Genomic DNA, 16,301 nt, shown 5'->3' on the forward strand with positions numbered 1-16,301 from the left:
CCAAGGGACAGAGGCTTGACAGGGTTTGTGTCTGGTTCAGTCCTGCAAACTGTGAAGTGCTTATCTGGCTCTTTATACACACTGAATGTCTGGATTAAGTGTTTGATCACTTTAACTATGACTGCAGAGAGTCACGACAGCTTCAGGGCCCCCGTGACAATCCAGCTAGCTGGTTAAAGCAGCAGTGAAGAGGTTCAGATGCTCTGGGGTTTGACGTGGATTAAAACTGGATCTGAAATATCTGCAGTCCAAAGTTCCTCAGCTTTTCCTGTCAGCATGCCTTTTAGACTCGCACAAGCATCATTGAGCAGGAGCGCAGTTGTAGTAGCTGCCCAGACAACCACCATGGCATCAAAAACATCTGGACATCTGTCATCTGGACAGCAAGTAAATCCCTCCAACTAAAAACAGGTATAACCACTTGGTGAAGACTCCCACTGCAACTTTTTTTCTTTGTACAACTTTAAGGCAGGAAGTTCCACTTATTTTTTTTTTAAATAGGTAGGTCTCAGTCTTAGATTCATGCCTCCCTGCGCAAGATTGGATTTTTTCTTTTTTAAATAGAGGACGGGGAGCCTGGAAGTATCCTTGTGTCCATCAGGCCTGTTCCACTGAAAAGTCAACACGAGACGTCCTGACGTGCCGTGCTATGCCATGTAGATGAAGGTGTTAATATCGGTCTCATCCCGCTTTATGTACTTGTGATCTATCAGCCACTCGATCTGCTCCTTTATCATCTTCTTCTGTGGTAAAAACATGTTCTTTAGGATCTCCACCAGCTCCGTCTGCAGCTGGGCGTTGTTAATGCGCTTCCTCATCTTCATGATCTGGATGATGGCCTCCTGGGAAACATGAGAAACAGAACAGTGTGAAAACGGCGTATAAGACAGATGGGTCAGACAAACATCACCACAGGTTTCAGCTGAAGCTCCATGATGGGAGATGGAAGGTGAAACCGTTTATTCACAGCAAGTGATGTTATATAACCAGCAGTATCTCCTGCCAGCCTGCTGCTAGCTCCTCTCCATACCTGCGTTCTCAGTATCCTGAGCTGGACGATGCCCTCATTCTCCTCCTCCCTCATCCGCTCTGTGGTGAGCTGCAGCCGACCAATCAGGTTAATCTTCCCCCTTTTCTGAACCTTGGAGTTTTTTCTGTAAAGTTCATTATAAACACAAACAATGAGTCAATGTACAATAAGGGTCTACAATTTCTTTTCAATATTTACCGACATCTTAAGTGAAAATGTGTTAGCCTGCTTGGTGCTTCCCGCAGTTTCCAGTCTTTATGCTAAGCTAAAGCTCAAACCAAGCAGCTGCAAGCTTTGGTGCTCTCGGAGGTCATGACACCAGAGTATAACACTTTGAAACTAGTTAAAAAAAGAAAGATGCTCTTTCAATACCACTGCAAAAAGGAAAGAAAAGTGCTAGACATCTTTTTTTCTCTTTTTAAAATCTACCTCTAGATATTTTTCTTATAGCTTTGGTACCTTTGATATTACGAAAGGTACCAACCTTAGTGCTGACAAGAGAGTGCAGTCAATCTTCTCATTCAGCTTGAAGCAAAAAAAAAGTGCATGAACATGTTTCCTTACATGAGAGAAAACTCCTGGTTGACGTAGAATAGTGTTCCCTCTGCGAAGTCTTTGGGTGAAGACACCGCTGGGTCGTAAGACAACACCTGCCTCTTGAGTTTGGGAAACGCCACCAGAGACTGGGAGAGTGAAGAAGGCATAATGGTTCAGAGGGAAGCAATAAAAACAATCAGAGAATCAATGAAAGTGACAAAGAACAAGGTACCGCGAATATAAAACTCAGAACTGCACTGCAAGGACTACATCTCTTATTCACGAAGATTTACCCAGAGAGTGCGTCGCAGCTCGGCGTCCGGCAGCTCAGTGGCTAACTTGAGGTTTTCAAAGCTGATCCTCTCTCTGGGTCTCTGGTTCCAGGCAAACAGCACTGCCAGCTGGAAGGTGGTCACCTCCAGGTCATACTGGCCCACTTCGTTCTTAAAGGTTATCTGGAAAAATGACACTTTGTTTGGTCCCATTCCACAGCTGCAACAAGCTACTCACATAAGCTATTCACAACAACAAAAGTCTGAAGGTGAAGCCACTTGTCTATCTTTTCAAGTTATTCGTAGCATGATTGTGTGTTTCTCTGTACAGGTCTGTTAAACTCACAATGCCGTTGGACATGAGGTGGTGCCAGTGAAGCTTTCTGCCGCTGTGGTTCTTCTTATAGAAGTCTTCTACCTCTGGTATCAAATCTTCCAGCTCTGTGGGCAGAGAGACAAAAACCTTCTCGCTGCTCCTTGACCATGCTCCAGCATTCAGGATCTTTATGTTGACTGAGTCGGCTGCAGAGGAACATTCAAACACATCTTAGTCACTGATTGACACCAACAGTTAGCGCGCCTTAAACTTATGAAAAATGACTTTTTTTCAACTATGCAAATGGACATACGCTGTTATCATAACAAGAATCTAACTCCAACATGAAAGTTCTGTCAAGTTTTGTCAACAAATCACTGTCAAGTGATTTATAAAAATGCCAAATATTTACTGGTTCCAGCTGCTCAAATGTGCAGATTTTATCACTTAACATCTTCTCACCTGGTAAAGCGAGCTTGTTGTGTTTATGCATTTCTTTGAACGACTGGTTGAGGTCCTCCGACACCTTTATGTCCTGAAACATCCTGGCCAGCTTGTTGACATAATCAGCTGGCATCCCTACTTCCTGTCAGGACACATGATATCACAGGAAGACAGATTTAGAGGTGAAGAAAAACTACCTCTGACACAAAATATACACAGCTTTTCACATCGGTAGGAATTAAGTACAGCTGAATTACCCTGAGCCACTCCACCATGTTCTCCTCTATCTCGCTGTCTGCAGAGATGTCCAGGATGAGTCGACGGGTGAGGTGGGCTTTGTGGTAGCGCATGAACACGTCTTTGTTTTGGACGTACTTCAGAACCAACAGCTGCAAACAGTACACAGATGATCACTGACGCCCACATCAAAAGTCAAGGGAGGCTTGTTTGCCTGCTTCAAGTGCCGCAGGTTTTTTCTGGACTTCTGGAAATCTTCGTTTAGTTTTTGTGTACTGAATACGTGGAATTATTGACAAAACATTCTTAAGATCCACACGCACTGTTCAATATTGATATATTCAATATTGAACTCTGCGTAAATTATCTCCCAAATCTAAATGGCAAATTTGTGAATTGCCAGTTCCAAAGCTGACCACGGGGCTTATGAAGGGATCAAATAAAAACACAAACTCACCACTTCCTTGAGCTTGGCCTCGATCTCCTCAGACGTGAGCTTCTTGCTCAGCGGGGTCTTCCTCAGGAGCATGTCACAGTAGTTGGCCAGCAGCTCTGGACACTTGGACTCTGGTTGAGTTTTCAGACCGACCCTGTGAACACAGGTGATGAAAACTAACTCGTTTCAGACATTTACTGCCTTTATCATCTAAAGTAAAAACTGAATGTCACACATGAAGCATCTCTCACCCTTTCTGTTTCAGGGGAAGTTCCAATTTAAATATAGTGGCGTCATTCACAACTGCTTTATACGCCTGTAAAGAAAAACAGAACGTCAGTCAGTTTAAGAACGGCTTCTGACAGGTGTGTCCCAAATGTTGTTAAAGGACATGTTAGTAAAATCTGAGCTCACTTTGTCTCTCGCTGTCAGGAAGCGTGGGTCGTCCTGAAAGGCTTCTTTCACCAGTCGACTGAAGCGGTTAAACAAGGTGAGCAGCTGCTCCACATATTTCTCTGAGTCCTGCAACAATGAACAGGTGATGCATTTTACTTGAGAACACGGCTGTCAGAAAACCCTGAAAGTAAGACTTAATAAACTGGAATTATTCATTGACATCAGGACAACTTAACCATTAACACCCCCACACTGATCAGTATACGAGAACAAGTACTCACAGAGGTGATCGTCTCCGCAGAGGCCACCATATCAGCCAGGCCAGCGCTCATGATATGCTCCTCCAGGTCCTTCAGCATTGGCTCAATGCCGCTGGGCACTTTGTCCATGAGAGAGAACATCAGATGGAGCTCTGTGATGGAGAGAAAACCAACATTATCACTTTTCAATCCACAGTAAAGTAGTGGTCACTGTAATCAAACCTTAAGATGATAAAGGTGCAAAAACAATCTGATTCTGGTGTTACATGAAATTAATGTTCATTGTTTGTGTAGATTAAATGGAAACAATAAATACTAAATAATGAAGATAATCACTAGCATTAGCACAAACTCTACTCTGGATTTGACCTCACATATTGAATAAAAAGCTTTTATTTGGGAGCAAGCAGAGGATGGGCTACTTTGAAATCCATTACTGTGGACGCCATTTATCCATTTATTCAATCAAACTGAATGAGTGCGTGTGCACATGCAAACACACATATATACACACACACACACACACACATTAAAAAGTAATGAGGTGGTTTAAGCAGCCCAGGCACAGAGCAGACAACTCAATTATAGAAAAAAAAAAGTTCTTCAGCATATATAAAATCTAATCAACTCGTAATATAATTCATTGTTGTATTTTACATGTGAAGCATCCACATTACAAAAGCTAATTTTTGGATTCTGAGGATGTGTACATTTTAAACTGTATTGGATTTAAAGCCTGACCAGTACTCTTGGCTGTCAATGCTGACACCGATAATAGGAAGTAAAACATTCCCATGTCAATATATCTGCTGTTAAACATACGTCTTTGGTAATGTTCCCTCAGATTTGGTTACCAAACACGTAATAAAGATAATGTATGTAACAGAGGCAGGATATTGTAGAGTTTAACATTAAACTTAAACTGTCTAAAAGGACTTCAATGCACTAAAATGGCAAACTGGGAATTTCCTTCCCCCCAGGATCTTTTTCTGAATAGTAATATGTAAAAAGATCTTGAGCTTCTTTGGTTAAATATAAAAATATATTTGAATAGACTTATGGTCTCTCTGGTTAACTGTGAACCCTGTCAAGCATCTTAATGTGACTGAGACTATAGAACAACTATCAGAGTTCCAAGAGTTCTCAGCGAAATAGCTTGTAGATTGTTTTTATCTGCCCCTCACACTGTGTCCAAAATGACATACAAGCTTTCACAGTGTCTGATGGGATATTTTGAGCCGTAATATCCAAAGGTAATGATATTGTAGCATGAAAAAGTTCATATGAAAGTATTTTGATAACATAGGCTTGTGTTATGATTTATCTATCTTATATGTTGGACATTATCTACAGTTCATGAAATAGGGTTTCCATAATTTGGGGGCTTTGAGGGATGTACACAGGATCTAAATCATTGCATCGCAGTCAGTTAGTTATGCATTAAATTTGTTTACATTTTGTCAAATTAGCATGGAATTATCTTTTAGCAGTTTCTATTTGGACTCATAGATCTGAAGACACTTATCACTGGATGACTTTGAAACTAAAGAAAACATAAAAACATGGTGATTCTCAGGCAGGTTTTGGAGTTTAAAAGAGCACCTTTCTTCTCCTTATAAGTGAATTTACGCCCCGTTAAGCAAGGATATTCCCCAACTATCCTAACTGTATCATCACACACTGATTCAACTGGAGAGGTGACAGCACACACGGATGTTGTACAGGCGTTCAGACGCTGGACAAGAAGGTTTGGTCAGGGCTATTTCCTGGTGCAAACCTGAGCTGGCTGAGCCTTTGGTGGGAGCGGTCCTGCCGTACTCACTCTCTGTCTCATTTCGTTTGATCATGCCCGGACACTCGGCTAAGATGGTCTCCTTGAAAGATGTTACCAGTGCATTGACGCAGCACTCCATTAACTGGGGAGATAAACAAAGGGAGAACAATACAGTAGACACACATGAGAGAGCTGCGTAGAGCATCGAAAAATTATTTTAAAAATGAACACTTTCAGAAATGTGTTCTGTTTTCTTATTTCAGGACTGAGATGTTGTGATCGATATAAATATCAAGTCTGATTTGTTTGAGCTGCTCACAAACAGAAAAGCAAAAGACGACAATGTTGTAATTATTCCCGAAGAACAAGTGTTTATCCATTTATCTGGTACGGCTCAGGTTGCAGAATACAGACGTGAGCACACGTTTTGTTCAGTCTGTAAAAACACGATCAATGTCAAACATATCAACATATCAAACCTGGCAACCTCAACATGACTACAATCCCAAGGAGCTGCATACAGTCACTACGCTTGACTGTTTAGTGTTTACCAAGAAAGTTTACTGCAAGTTACTTCCTCTATAAACTGACATGTCTACATTACAGGTTGTGTACAGGTTAAACAAACAAAAAATAATGTATTCCACTGCACACACGAGAATGATATCTGTCTTCAGTAGGCAAGAAATACAATAAGAAATAATCACAAAATGTTAAACTCTTCTTTTTAAATGAAAAAATACATGCAAGTTGCTACTGAAGTTAAAAAAAAACTATGTGGGGAAGTATGTGTAAAACAGTGTGAAATGGCATAAACAGAACATAATATGTGAAGCCCTCCTGAAAAAACCAAAGCATGAGAACTGTGTAATCCTGCTGACAAAACCAATCAATCAACCAACAAACAGGGATGGAACAAAAGCTCCTTGATGGAGGTGATAAAAAATACCATAAATGTGGGAAATGGAGCAACGGATTTGTTAAATTTATAAAACTGCAAAAGGAAACAACGGAGCTGTAAGATTATGAAACCAGAATAATAAGAATGATTAATGTTTTTTAATTATAATATCAACATACGATGTAATACATGATGCAATCAAAATATTTTATGCAGTAATAATGCAGTATAATAATTTGATACACCAACGAAATACTACAGTAAACTTGTATGTAATACTCACAGCTTGGACAGAGTTACAGTCGCGTCTCGTCTCCAGATATCTCAGTGCACGTTTCTCCTCTTCCCTCAGCTTTGAGTCAGCCTGGTGAAAATGTACACCAATACATACACATATATTTATCACATTTTTTCACATAAAATACACAAGAGCATCTCGAAAAGCATTACATACACAATAAACAGTATTGTTTTTTTTCTGCTCTGCATCAAACCCTAGAGGCGAGCCAAGTTCTCAGGGTAAGTAGTTGAGATTTGAATCCTCTCAGTGCAGACATATTTAAGGCTGAAAAAGGAACCTGAAAGGATGTCAAAACACTGTGATCCCAACACCCATGTGTTTAAACTCATAGCAATATGCATGAAACTGATCCTCTGCCAACAATCAGGCCAGGATGTCCAAAAATTCATCTGAAGAATATTCTGTTTTTAGGATTATTTTGATGGTTTTACTGTGGAAATGTCCTCCAGAAGAAGGTCTCTGGAGGAGCTGAGCCCTCTTTGAAGTTTCACTGACTTACATAAAGTACCGTAATAAAGTTTGATCAAACTGGGACTGGGACTGAACATTTCTGGCCCTTGCTGCGCGTTATCTGACAAAATGCTTCAGTTCTGTTTGAGTAAGAGGGCCGGTGCGAAGAAGACAGGCATGAGATCAGCAGCTCACGCTGGCAGTCTGACTGTTTTCTCTTTTGATTCATCCAGCTGGTTTATTGCCAACATCATCAGAACAGGCAACAGGAGCCTCGATAGAAGTCTGAAGTTTCTGCTTCATGTTGTGAAATTCAACTGCAGGACAGCAGCTATTATCTTTGTTATGAGGAGAACTTCGGGTTGTTTTCTTTCAGTGTGAGCAGAGAACATGCTGGGAACAGAAAATACAAACTCCAGAGTGATTACACAGAGCAAAGATTGCTGTGATCTCAGCACTTCAGACCTTCCATGTTATCAACAGACTAGCACTAAATTGAAAATGTGTTTTAGTCTCAACTTGATGGCACTGCTCTTTCCTATTTTTGAAAAAGAGAAGAACATCAATCAAGTAACATGTTTAAAGTAAGATATTCCTTACATTTTTGGGTATTATGTCTCTTAAAATTTCAGTTAAGGTACATGAATGATGAGATTAGCATTGGCTCAAGACTATACCCTCTGGTTGTCAGTTGTAGCAGTCATGACACACAGTGTTCCTAAAAGCATTAATAACACATGAAAATGACAATCAATGACAATTACTGTCTTGATTAATCTATTAAATGTCTGGTCTGTAAAAAGTCTGAAAATGGTGAAAAGTGTTGACCAGCGTTTCTCAAAATGATGTCCTCAAAGTTTTATATCATGGAGGAATAAAGAAACCAGAAATACTCACATTTATGAAGCTAAAATCAGAGTATTTTTACTTAACTCGAATCAAATAATCATTTATCAAAGTAGTTGTCAACTAATTGATGAATCGTTGCAGCTCTACTTCTTAGCACTCCTGAAAACTTGGATTAGGAGCATGTGTTCAAAAACATTTTATTACTATATTTATTAGGAGTTAATGCTAAATATTCATGTTATTAGATTGTGTTTGACAGCAACTAAACACTTCAGGGGGAGGGTTAGGGTTATGTTGCATTTGTATTTCAACTGAGACGTGCCCATTTCAAACTAGAGCTGTCACCAATTAGTCGATCAACAGAAAACTAATCAGCTATTTTGATAATCAGTTAATAATTTTTCAAACTAATATTTGTTGGTTGCTGCTTCTTAAATGCGAGGATTTTCTGCCTTTCATGGTCATTTCTGACAGTAGCTGAAGAGTATTTGGGTTTTAGAAGCTGCGATGAGCCTTTTTCACGATTTTTTGACATTTTATGGACTGTTATTAATGGATTCTATTTACAATAAACGGCAGATTTATCAATAATATATTTATATTATAACAAAAACAAAAAAAAAAACAAAAACAAAACAGATACAAAAATACAGAAATCTCCTCTGAGAAATAACCAAAACTATTCTAACTTTGGTCTCCAGGGCCATTACTAGATCCTTGACTCATACTCACATATTTCATGTAGTTTTGGACTCCATTCTGCTGAAGGTAGGCAGGAGCCTGTGTTCTGTAGAACCTCTCAGTAGAATCCATATACGCCTTCTCAAAGTTGTCCCTGTAGATCTGCAGCTTGTCATCAGGATTGGAGCACAGGTTCACTGCTCAGACAGAAGAAGAAAAAAAAAAAAAAAAAATACACTACTCAGGACAGATTTTAATCATCAAATATACAAACTGAAACCGAAACGTTTATCTTCTGCTGTTTCTTGTTGAACTCGGGAATCTTCATCATTTGAACTTGCCTTATCCTAACCCGCAAAAAGCCACATGTATTATGTCAAGTTGATGAAATTCAAATCAATGTTAAATTCAGAGAATCCTGTCAACCCTATTTTAAGGCAACATTTTTATCATGCCACCAGAAAGACGCCTCTGCACACTGCATCAACAAAAATACTACTAGTATGAATAAACATTGTGGGCTGTTATTTAAATACATTGTAAAAGTAAATTCAATCATAGTACCACTGGCATATATCAACATCTGCTGTCAAGATAACGAGTTCCTTGTTAAATGTGTTTTGCCAGATTGATAGTGATGGCAGAGAAATAGAGGAAATGTAAAAAAAAGGGGTGATGACATGCAATAAAGTTTGGGCTGTTTTTGATTACACGGAGTGCTTCTCAATTCACTCAGCCACAAGGTTGGCCCACTTGTGAAAGTATTCTTCCGATGAAGGACACAATTGTTATTAATTAAATGTCTTTCACTTCCTACTAATAAACATCACAACATCCACGCTAGCTGGACGGACTATGCACAGGAGAAGCCTGCAAAAGCAACTGCCCCTTTTCAGGTAATGATAAATATTGGGAGTTTTACGACGACTGCAGTGATAATTTTATGTATGATGAGTTTTATATTTCTAAAGCTAACTCTCTGAAAATGTCTTAAATGCCACGTGTCAATACAGTAAGTTTGGAGGCTACTCTGATGAAGATAATCAAAATGTATTCAACCAAAAATGGTCTTCAATATCACCAACAGTCCTTACAATAAAGAGAGGACTTTAAGGATCTTAGATTGAGAAAGCAATCAGTCATGATTAAAACGATTAGAAAAAATACATCCCTTATATAAATAATCCCTTACTAATGGGATCACTCATGGCCCTGTAATATTTATAGAGTGCAGATATGTGAACAATAAGACAACCTGTGTTACTGTGTTTCTCACCGTAGGACTCTCGCACTCCGATGACTAGCTGGGAGTCGAAGGCCTCTCCCAGCCTCTCAGCGTGGACCAGCTTCATGGCGCTGTCCTGTAGCCTGTTCTTAATGTTAGAGAAGATGGACTCGTTCCATGTGTCCAGCATCAGCTGAAGCCACCACAGTGAGAACAGAGACAGAGACAAATAATCAGAATGTAGTTTTACTCACAATAACGACGCAACATGATTATTTGTGTCTTGTAGTTTGTCCACTCCTGCTCGTTCTCACCTTGCGGACGATGCTGTCCTCGACGTTGGACTTCTTGTTGCTTCCCTGTTTGCCCATCAGAGTGATCTCTAGCTGACAGAAAGGCTTAGGCAGGATGTCGCACTGTGTGAAGAACTTCCTCCACTCCGCTATGTAGGCCTTCAGCAACGCCGTGTCATCCTGGTGACTTAAGACCCGCTGAGAAGAAAGAACGAAGTTTATGATGGTGATGGTGACAGCAGCAGTTTCATTGTTCGTCGCTTTGTAAAATAATTTGCTGAAACAAAAATGTAATTCTGGTCCTCGTCTTACCGCTTGTGCTTGTTTGATGAAATCTAGGATGTCCTCTTTGAGGGCCTGGTGGATCTTAGCTGGACCTTTGTCATCCCACAGGCATACAGCATGGACGTCTCTGTTTAAACAAAAGAGAATTATCCTTCTGCGCAAATGTACCCTTTTTCAGTTTTGCCTTCAATATTGGCGCCAAAAGTCAAAGCCTATCGATTAAAGTAAGCTTACGAGAACAGGTCAAACCACTGTTGTTTGGTGACGGACTCCTGCCGAAGCAGCTTCAGCACGATGGGCCGCATCAGGTCCCATTTATCCTCAAATTGAAGGGAGCCTTTGTTCTGGAAGCAGACAAGAAGTGAAGTTCATGACTGAAACTGGTCCTGGGACTTTTTTACCAACATTAGGGTCAAACTTAAACAACACCAAAGCATTGAAATATTAGGCTTAGTTACAATTTAACATCATAAATTCATATTCATCCTGTACAAATTTACACTTGTTCCGAACTCCCTGTAGAAATCTGGTGTTTTTCATTAACATTTACAAACTTCTTGGACTACTTCTTAAAACATGAACACAAAAAAAACAATAAAACAAGAAGTAATGAAGTGTTTTATACTGAGAAAGCTGAAATGAAATCATTCTCTTTTTAGACTCTAGTAAAGTAGTCAATATTCATCTTGTTTGTACATTTCAATATAATTTTTGGTGGTTTTGTAATTATTGGGCTATTCATTAATTGACCGCTCATTTGGACAATAAAACAAATGTTTTAAGCATTATCTTTATGTTAGGTGACATTAAACTGAACATCTTCGAGTTACGGCTCTTTGGTCATACAAAACAAGCACACTAAAAGTTCTCGTCTTGGAGTGTGATCAGGATTTTTCACTTTCCTAACTTTTCTACAATGAAAAGATTCATCAGTGAATCCAGAAAATTCAAAACCCTAACCCCCCAAAAAGCAACATTTCCATTAAAATCAGCCGGGCAACAGGCCTCGTGCTGTTTATGTACACTGTTGTCCCACAGGAGGCAAACCAGCTACAAAAAATATGAAACTCAATGTGAGTAGATGCAAAAGAACAACACAAACAGAGAAGCCTTTTCCTTTGTCTTTGTGAAGCTCAACTGCCTGTGGGATTCCGATGGCGCACCACTTCTACCTTTTCCGCCAAGTATAACATAATTAATATAGTAATTTCTTGCATAGAACTGCAAAAATCGTGTACTGCAGATTAGATTTAAGACTATATTGATGAATAAAGATAAACTAATAAGCAGAATAAATAATTGACCAATGGGGTAGTGACTAAGAGAAGAGATGTATCTGTGAAACAAACTTAACAAGATACAAAATGCAATACAAAATGTAAAGCAGCTATGATATGGGAGAATGTAAATATGCACAATACAAATCGTAGGGCTGTAATTAACTATCACTTCCTTTTTTGCAATTATTTCTTGATTACTTGATTAACTGTTTAGTCTGATGAGCCAAAAGAGACATATTCACATTGCATTTTCTGTCCAACCAACAGAAATTACAAAAAAAAAGCAGCAAATCCTCACATTTAAGAAGCTCCAACCAACTGTTTGACAGAAAAAATGATGATCAATTATCTTACAATGGTTGGCGATTAATATTTGTTTGATCTACAAATCAATTCATTGACTGATGCTTTCAGCTCTTTGATCAGTACAACAAAATGCTGTTTAACATCCAACCGGATACTGCAAACACTACTGAAATGCATGTCAAGATAAATGAAGTTTAGAAGAGAAAGGATGTAAATATGATACACACAAAATGAAATAAACTACATACAAAATGTGAAGCAGCTACGATATGTCAGTATGTAACATGCAGTGTATGAACATAACCTAAGAACATCCTGTACTCTCTACAAATCATATATACCATAGTATGAAACTGGAACGCAGGACAGGTCGACAAAGGACTTCGCTTTATGTCACATACATGTAGTTTTCGAATCCAAGCTGTGGTAACCCCAAACCACTCTGGCAAAGTTCATAATCAGTTACTATTCAGTTAATTGCCAACTATTTTGATAGTCGATTATCTGATCAAGTGTTTTTTTTTTTAAGAATAAGAAAGGTAAAAATTCAGTATTTCCAGCTTCTGCAATTTGACATTTTCTGGTTTCTTTCCTCCTCTAAGACAGTAAACTGATTATCTTTGGTTTATGCAAAAAGAGACATTTGAGAAAGTCTAAAATAATCTACAGATTATTCGACAAATACTCATTAGTTGCAGCCCTACATTATAGTAAAACTATCGTCATAAGATGAGTGTTATAACCCAAGATAAGTAACTACTTCCCATTTAAAGCACTGGATGTTTGCTGAATTTAAAGGTTTAATATGTGTGTCAACTCGGGATGGGACAAAAAAAAAAAAGAGTTTATAGCAGACTGCGATAAAACATAATAATTTAATTATCTTGAATTTTCATTGTAAGGATAAACACGAATATTCTCACATGAAGAGCTGTCTTGCTCACCGACTAACAGTCTATGTTGGTTTCCTCATTTAATTTGAATTACCTAAGCCTGTCACTATATCTGCAGGCATGCCGTTTCAAACTGTATCCCCACAAAAACAAGTTAAATCGCATGTGTGTAGATGCTACAGATTGAAAACTAAGGAATAACAGGGAAATGGGGGTACCAGCATGTATTTAGAATTTATTTGAGCAGGAGGACTTTACATTTTATGATTACTCATGTAAGATTCCTTGATTGTTTGCACTTTAAAAAGATGTTTCCTCTCTGTGATACAACACAAATATTTGTTACCAGACAACATTTACATTTAGCAGATGCTTTTGTCCAGTGCAATTCACAGTAATTCATACGTTCATACACCAGTGTGTGACGTAACGTTAAAGTGATTCCACTATATTTTAGTGCACCATCACGAATGGCAATTATGCTGAACAGGCTAATGGTCATATTTTCATATCATCCCATGCCTTGGCACAACTGCTTCACAGGCTGAGAGGTATTACCCAAGATTAGTAACCAGTTCCCCTTTAAAGCACTGGGTGTTTTGCTGAATTTAAGAGTGTCAGCAGGCTTTTGTGTAAATATACATGGTTGCTCCAAAACATACAAAACTGGCATATTAAATTATGTTCTACCAGAAAACATTAAAGTGACAGGATTTTTTTTTTTAAAGTGTGAGATTGTCATCATGTTGGTATTGTGCAGCAACAGAACATAACATAGATGGGATTGCAATCAATGCATGAGCTAAAAGTGTGCGTCCGATTAGATGCATACAGACACAGATTTTATTTTTTCTTTGCAAAATGTCTTGTATTGTGACTGCAATGCCATATTTCTGTGAGCCCTTGTCTGCGAGCTATGGAAACTCCCTTGTCCCTCTGTTTGACGATATGAAGTATGACTGAATCAAACACATTACTATAGCTTCTTGTCAAGCTAAGCTTACTTAGCAATATAGCAGGTGAGGATTAACGTTCACTCAATGCACAGAACCTACTCCGACAGTTGCTTTTGGCAGCCTTTAGCATGTGTTTTAAGGGGCTGGTCAGCTGCAGATTCCTGTTTCACTGACTGACAGATGATATGAGATTTCTAGCCGGCGCACACATAGATAATAGTCATATTTTAGTGCGGATTAAGCTATCGATGTATGCATGACACGCTACGTGTTTCTGTATTTCTCCGTCTCCCTCGTATCTGCCTCTTTCCTTCATATTCAGCTGTGTTGTAGCTTCTCTATTTAGCCAGCTAAATCACTGATAAGTAGCTAATGTTAGCCAGATGTAACTTAACAGCTCCCAGCTGAAGTCAACGCTGACAGCACGGTCGTGTTCGGCCCCTGTGTGCTGTTCGTTAAGGTTGGAGCTAAACGCTAACTTCACACTGACAAAGTGACAAGCAGTTTAGCTAGCGTTAAATAGAAATAATTGAATTGAAGTGGGTCCTACCTTTAGCAAATTAGACGTCGCCATGTTCCCTCAACTTATCCTCTCGTGAAATCTCGCGTGAACGAGACGGACGATGAAGATTAACCTTATCACATCACAGACTGTCAGCAGTGTTTGAGTTCATTGCACACAGTAAATACATTAATAAAACAAGTATTTAGTAGATATAGACACAGTTTTTGTTTTATTTATTTCCTTTTTTTCCTGAATGAAGTCTACCGAATACAGATTTAATCATCGTCACCTAGAATCATCACATTTTTTTTTTTTTTTTTTTTTTAATTTTGTTGACACTTTAAGTAGGCTACATTTACTTCTGTACTTTACAAGCAAGTAAAACATTTTGAAAGCATGACTTGTAGTGGTAATGGAGTATTTTATCCCAGCAAAGGATCTGAAAACTTCCTCCATAACTCCAAACAGAAACTGCATAAGCTTCACCAGTTATTTTTCTGTTTTCCTGTTTCAGAAGACTTTCAGCCTAAACCAAAAAACAAAACAAAACAAAAAAAAAAAACCTGAAACAATAACTCATTTTAATTGTCTTAACCTTTGAAATAGTCAGATCCTGATTGTTGGAACAAAATATGCATAAATATAAATATATCACTGTCAGCCAAAATACACTCTGATATTTCAGGCTGCAAATAAGTCAAGGTTGTGGTGAACAGGCCAAAGAGAGAAATGAGGAGTAAAACTGCAGGAGAGAAAATAACATGTATGCTGCTTCAAGGACAGTTACAATGTCTAACAGTCAGTTTGATGTTTGTTATCATTCTTTCTCTGTCTGACTATCTCGGTCAAATGTTTTCTCACACAAGCAACAAAGATTTTAACCTTCATTTAAAGACAAAAAGGGCAGTTTTGATAAAAAACAAAAAGCCAAAGTCTGCACCAACAGAAGTTGTTCTATCCCACAGACATCACTGCTCCTGAAATGCCTCGTCAGTTTTCCCGCCTTTAGTCCTTTGGCTTCTTGACATCACACTACCTTTCCTTACCTATGGACAATTAAGAATTGTTTCAGCACAGCTGCTCTGTTGCTGTTAGTGGTGCTGGGTCAGGCATGTTTGAATGGACCAATCAGAGCAGACTGGGTATTCAGGAAGGAAGGGCCTTAAAGGGACAGGAGCTCAAACAGAGCCTCTCAGACAGAGGTGGAAATTATATACAGTATGAGAAAACTGATGTGTTTTTGAGACTTAAAACATGTTAACCTTTTCTAGTAGAAACCCAAAATAAAATCATGAACCTGACAATGAGCAAATATATCTCCATTAACAGCTTCTTGAAGATTCCACAGAAGGTTTTGAGACAGACCTGCTTACGTTTTAAATGATGTAGGATAGTTCTAATCATTAACTGTCAAATTCATTATAAGATTTACTTGGTTGGTGGAGAAGAACTACTTGGACCCTGAAGTAGCCTGGCAGTATCGATATCACAATTTGCACCCTCATGCAACTGTTGATACATATTGTGTTTTTTTAACTTTCACTTTTGGATAATTTTTCGCTGTATTAATTAATATTGCATACGTTTTGACAAAGGTTTTTCTTATTTTTTTTTTTAAATTTCAGCCTCAGCTTATAGTATGTCTATAACACACTGTGTATATTACAGCATAGA

General features: G+C 38.6%; 1 protein-coding gene across 2 annotated transcripts; it reads right to left on the reverse strand.

Annotated features, from left to right (window-relative positions):
• Positions 1–647: 647 nt before the first annotated feature.
• Positions 648–14,791, reverse strand: cul5b (cullin 5b). Of its 2 annotated transcripts, none has more exons than XM_037120515.1 (19): positions 14,673–14,791; positions 10,922–11,031; positions 10,715–10,814; positions 10,424–10,600; positions 10,161–10,302; positions 8,936–9,081; positions 6,887–6,967; positions 5,751–5,844; positions 3,950–4,080; positions 3,687–3,794; positions 3,524–3,588; positions 3,294–3,426; positions 2,857–2,988; positions 2,618–2,741; positions 2,186–2,361; positions 1,861–2,022; positions 1,595–1,713; positions 1,031–1,154; positions 648–842 (listed from the first exon to the last, which is right to left on the reverse strand). In XM_037120515.1, exons 1-19 carry the CDS (start codon positions 14,694–14,696, stop codon positions 648–650), a joined length of 2,343 nt encoding a protein of 780 aa, XP_036976410.1. In that variant the 5' UTR covers positions 14,697–14,791. The 2 variants fall into 2 exon arrangements, with proteins under 2 accessions (XP_036976410.1, XP_036976409.1); XM_037120514.1 differs by having other exon boundaries at positions 5,706–5,844.
• Between the last annotated feature and the right edge of the window lie 1,510 nt (positions 14,792–16,301).

Source organism: Acanthopagrus latus, chromosome 13, assembly GCF_904848185.1.
Source record: "Acanthopagrus latus isolate v.2019 chromosome 13, fAcaLat1.1, whole genome shotgun sequence".
Lineage (NCBI taxonomy): Eukaryota > Metazoa > Chordata > Actinopteri > Spariformes > Sparidae > Acanthopagrus > Acanthopagrus latus.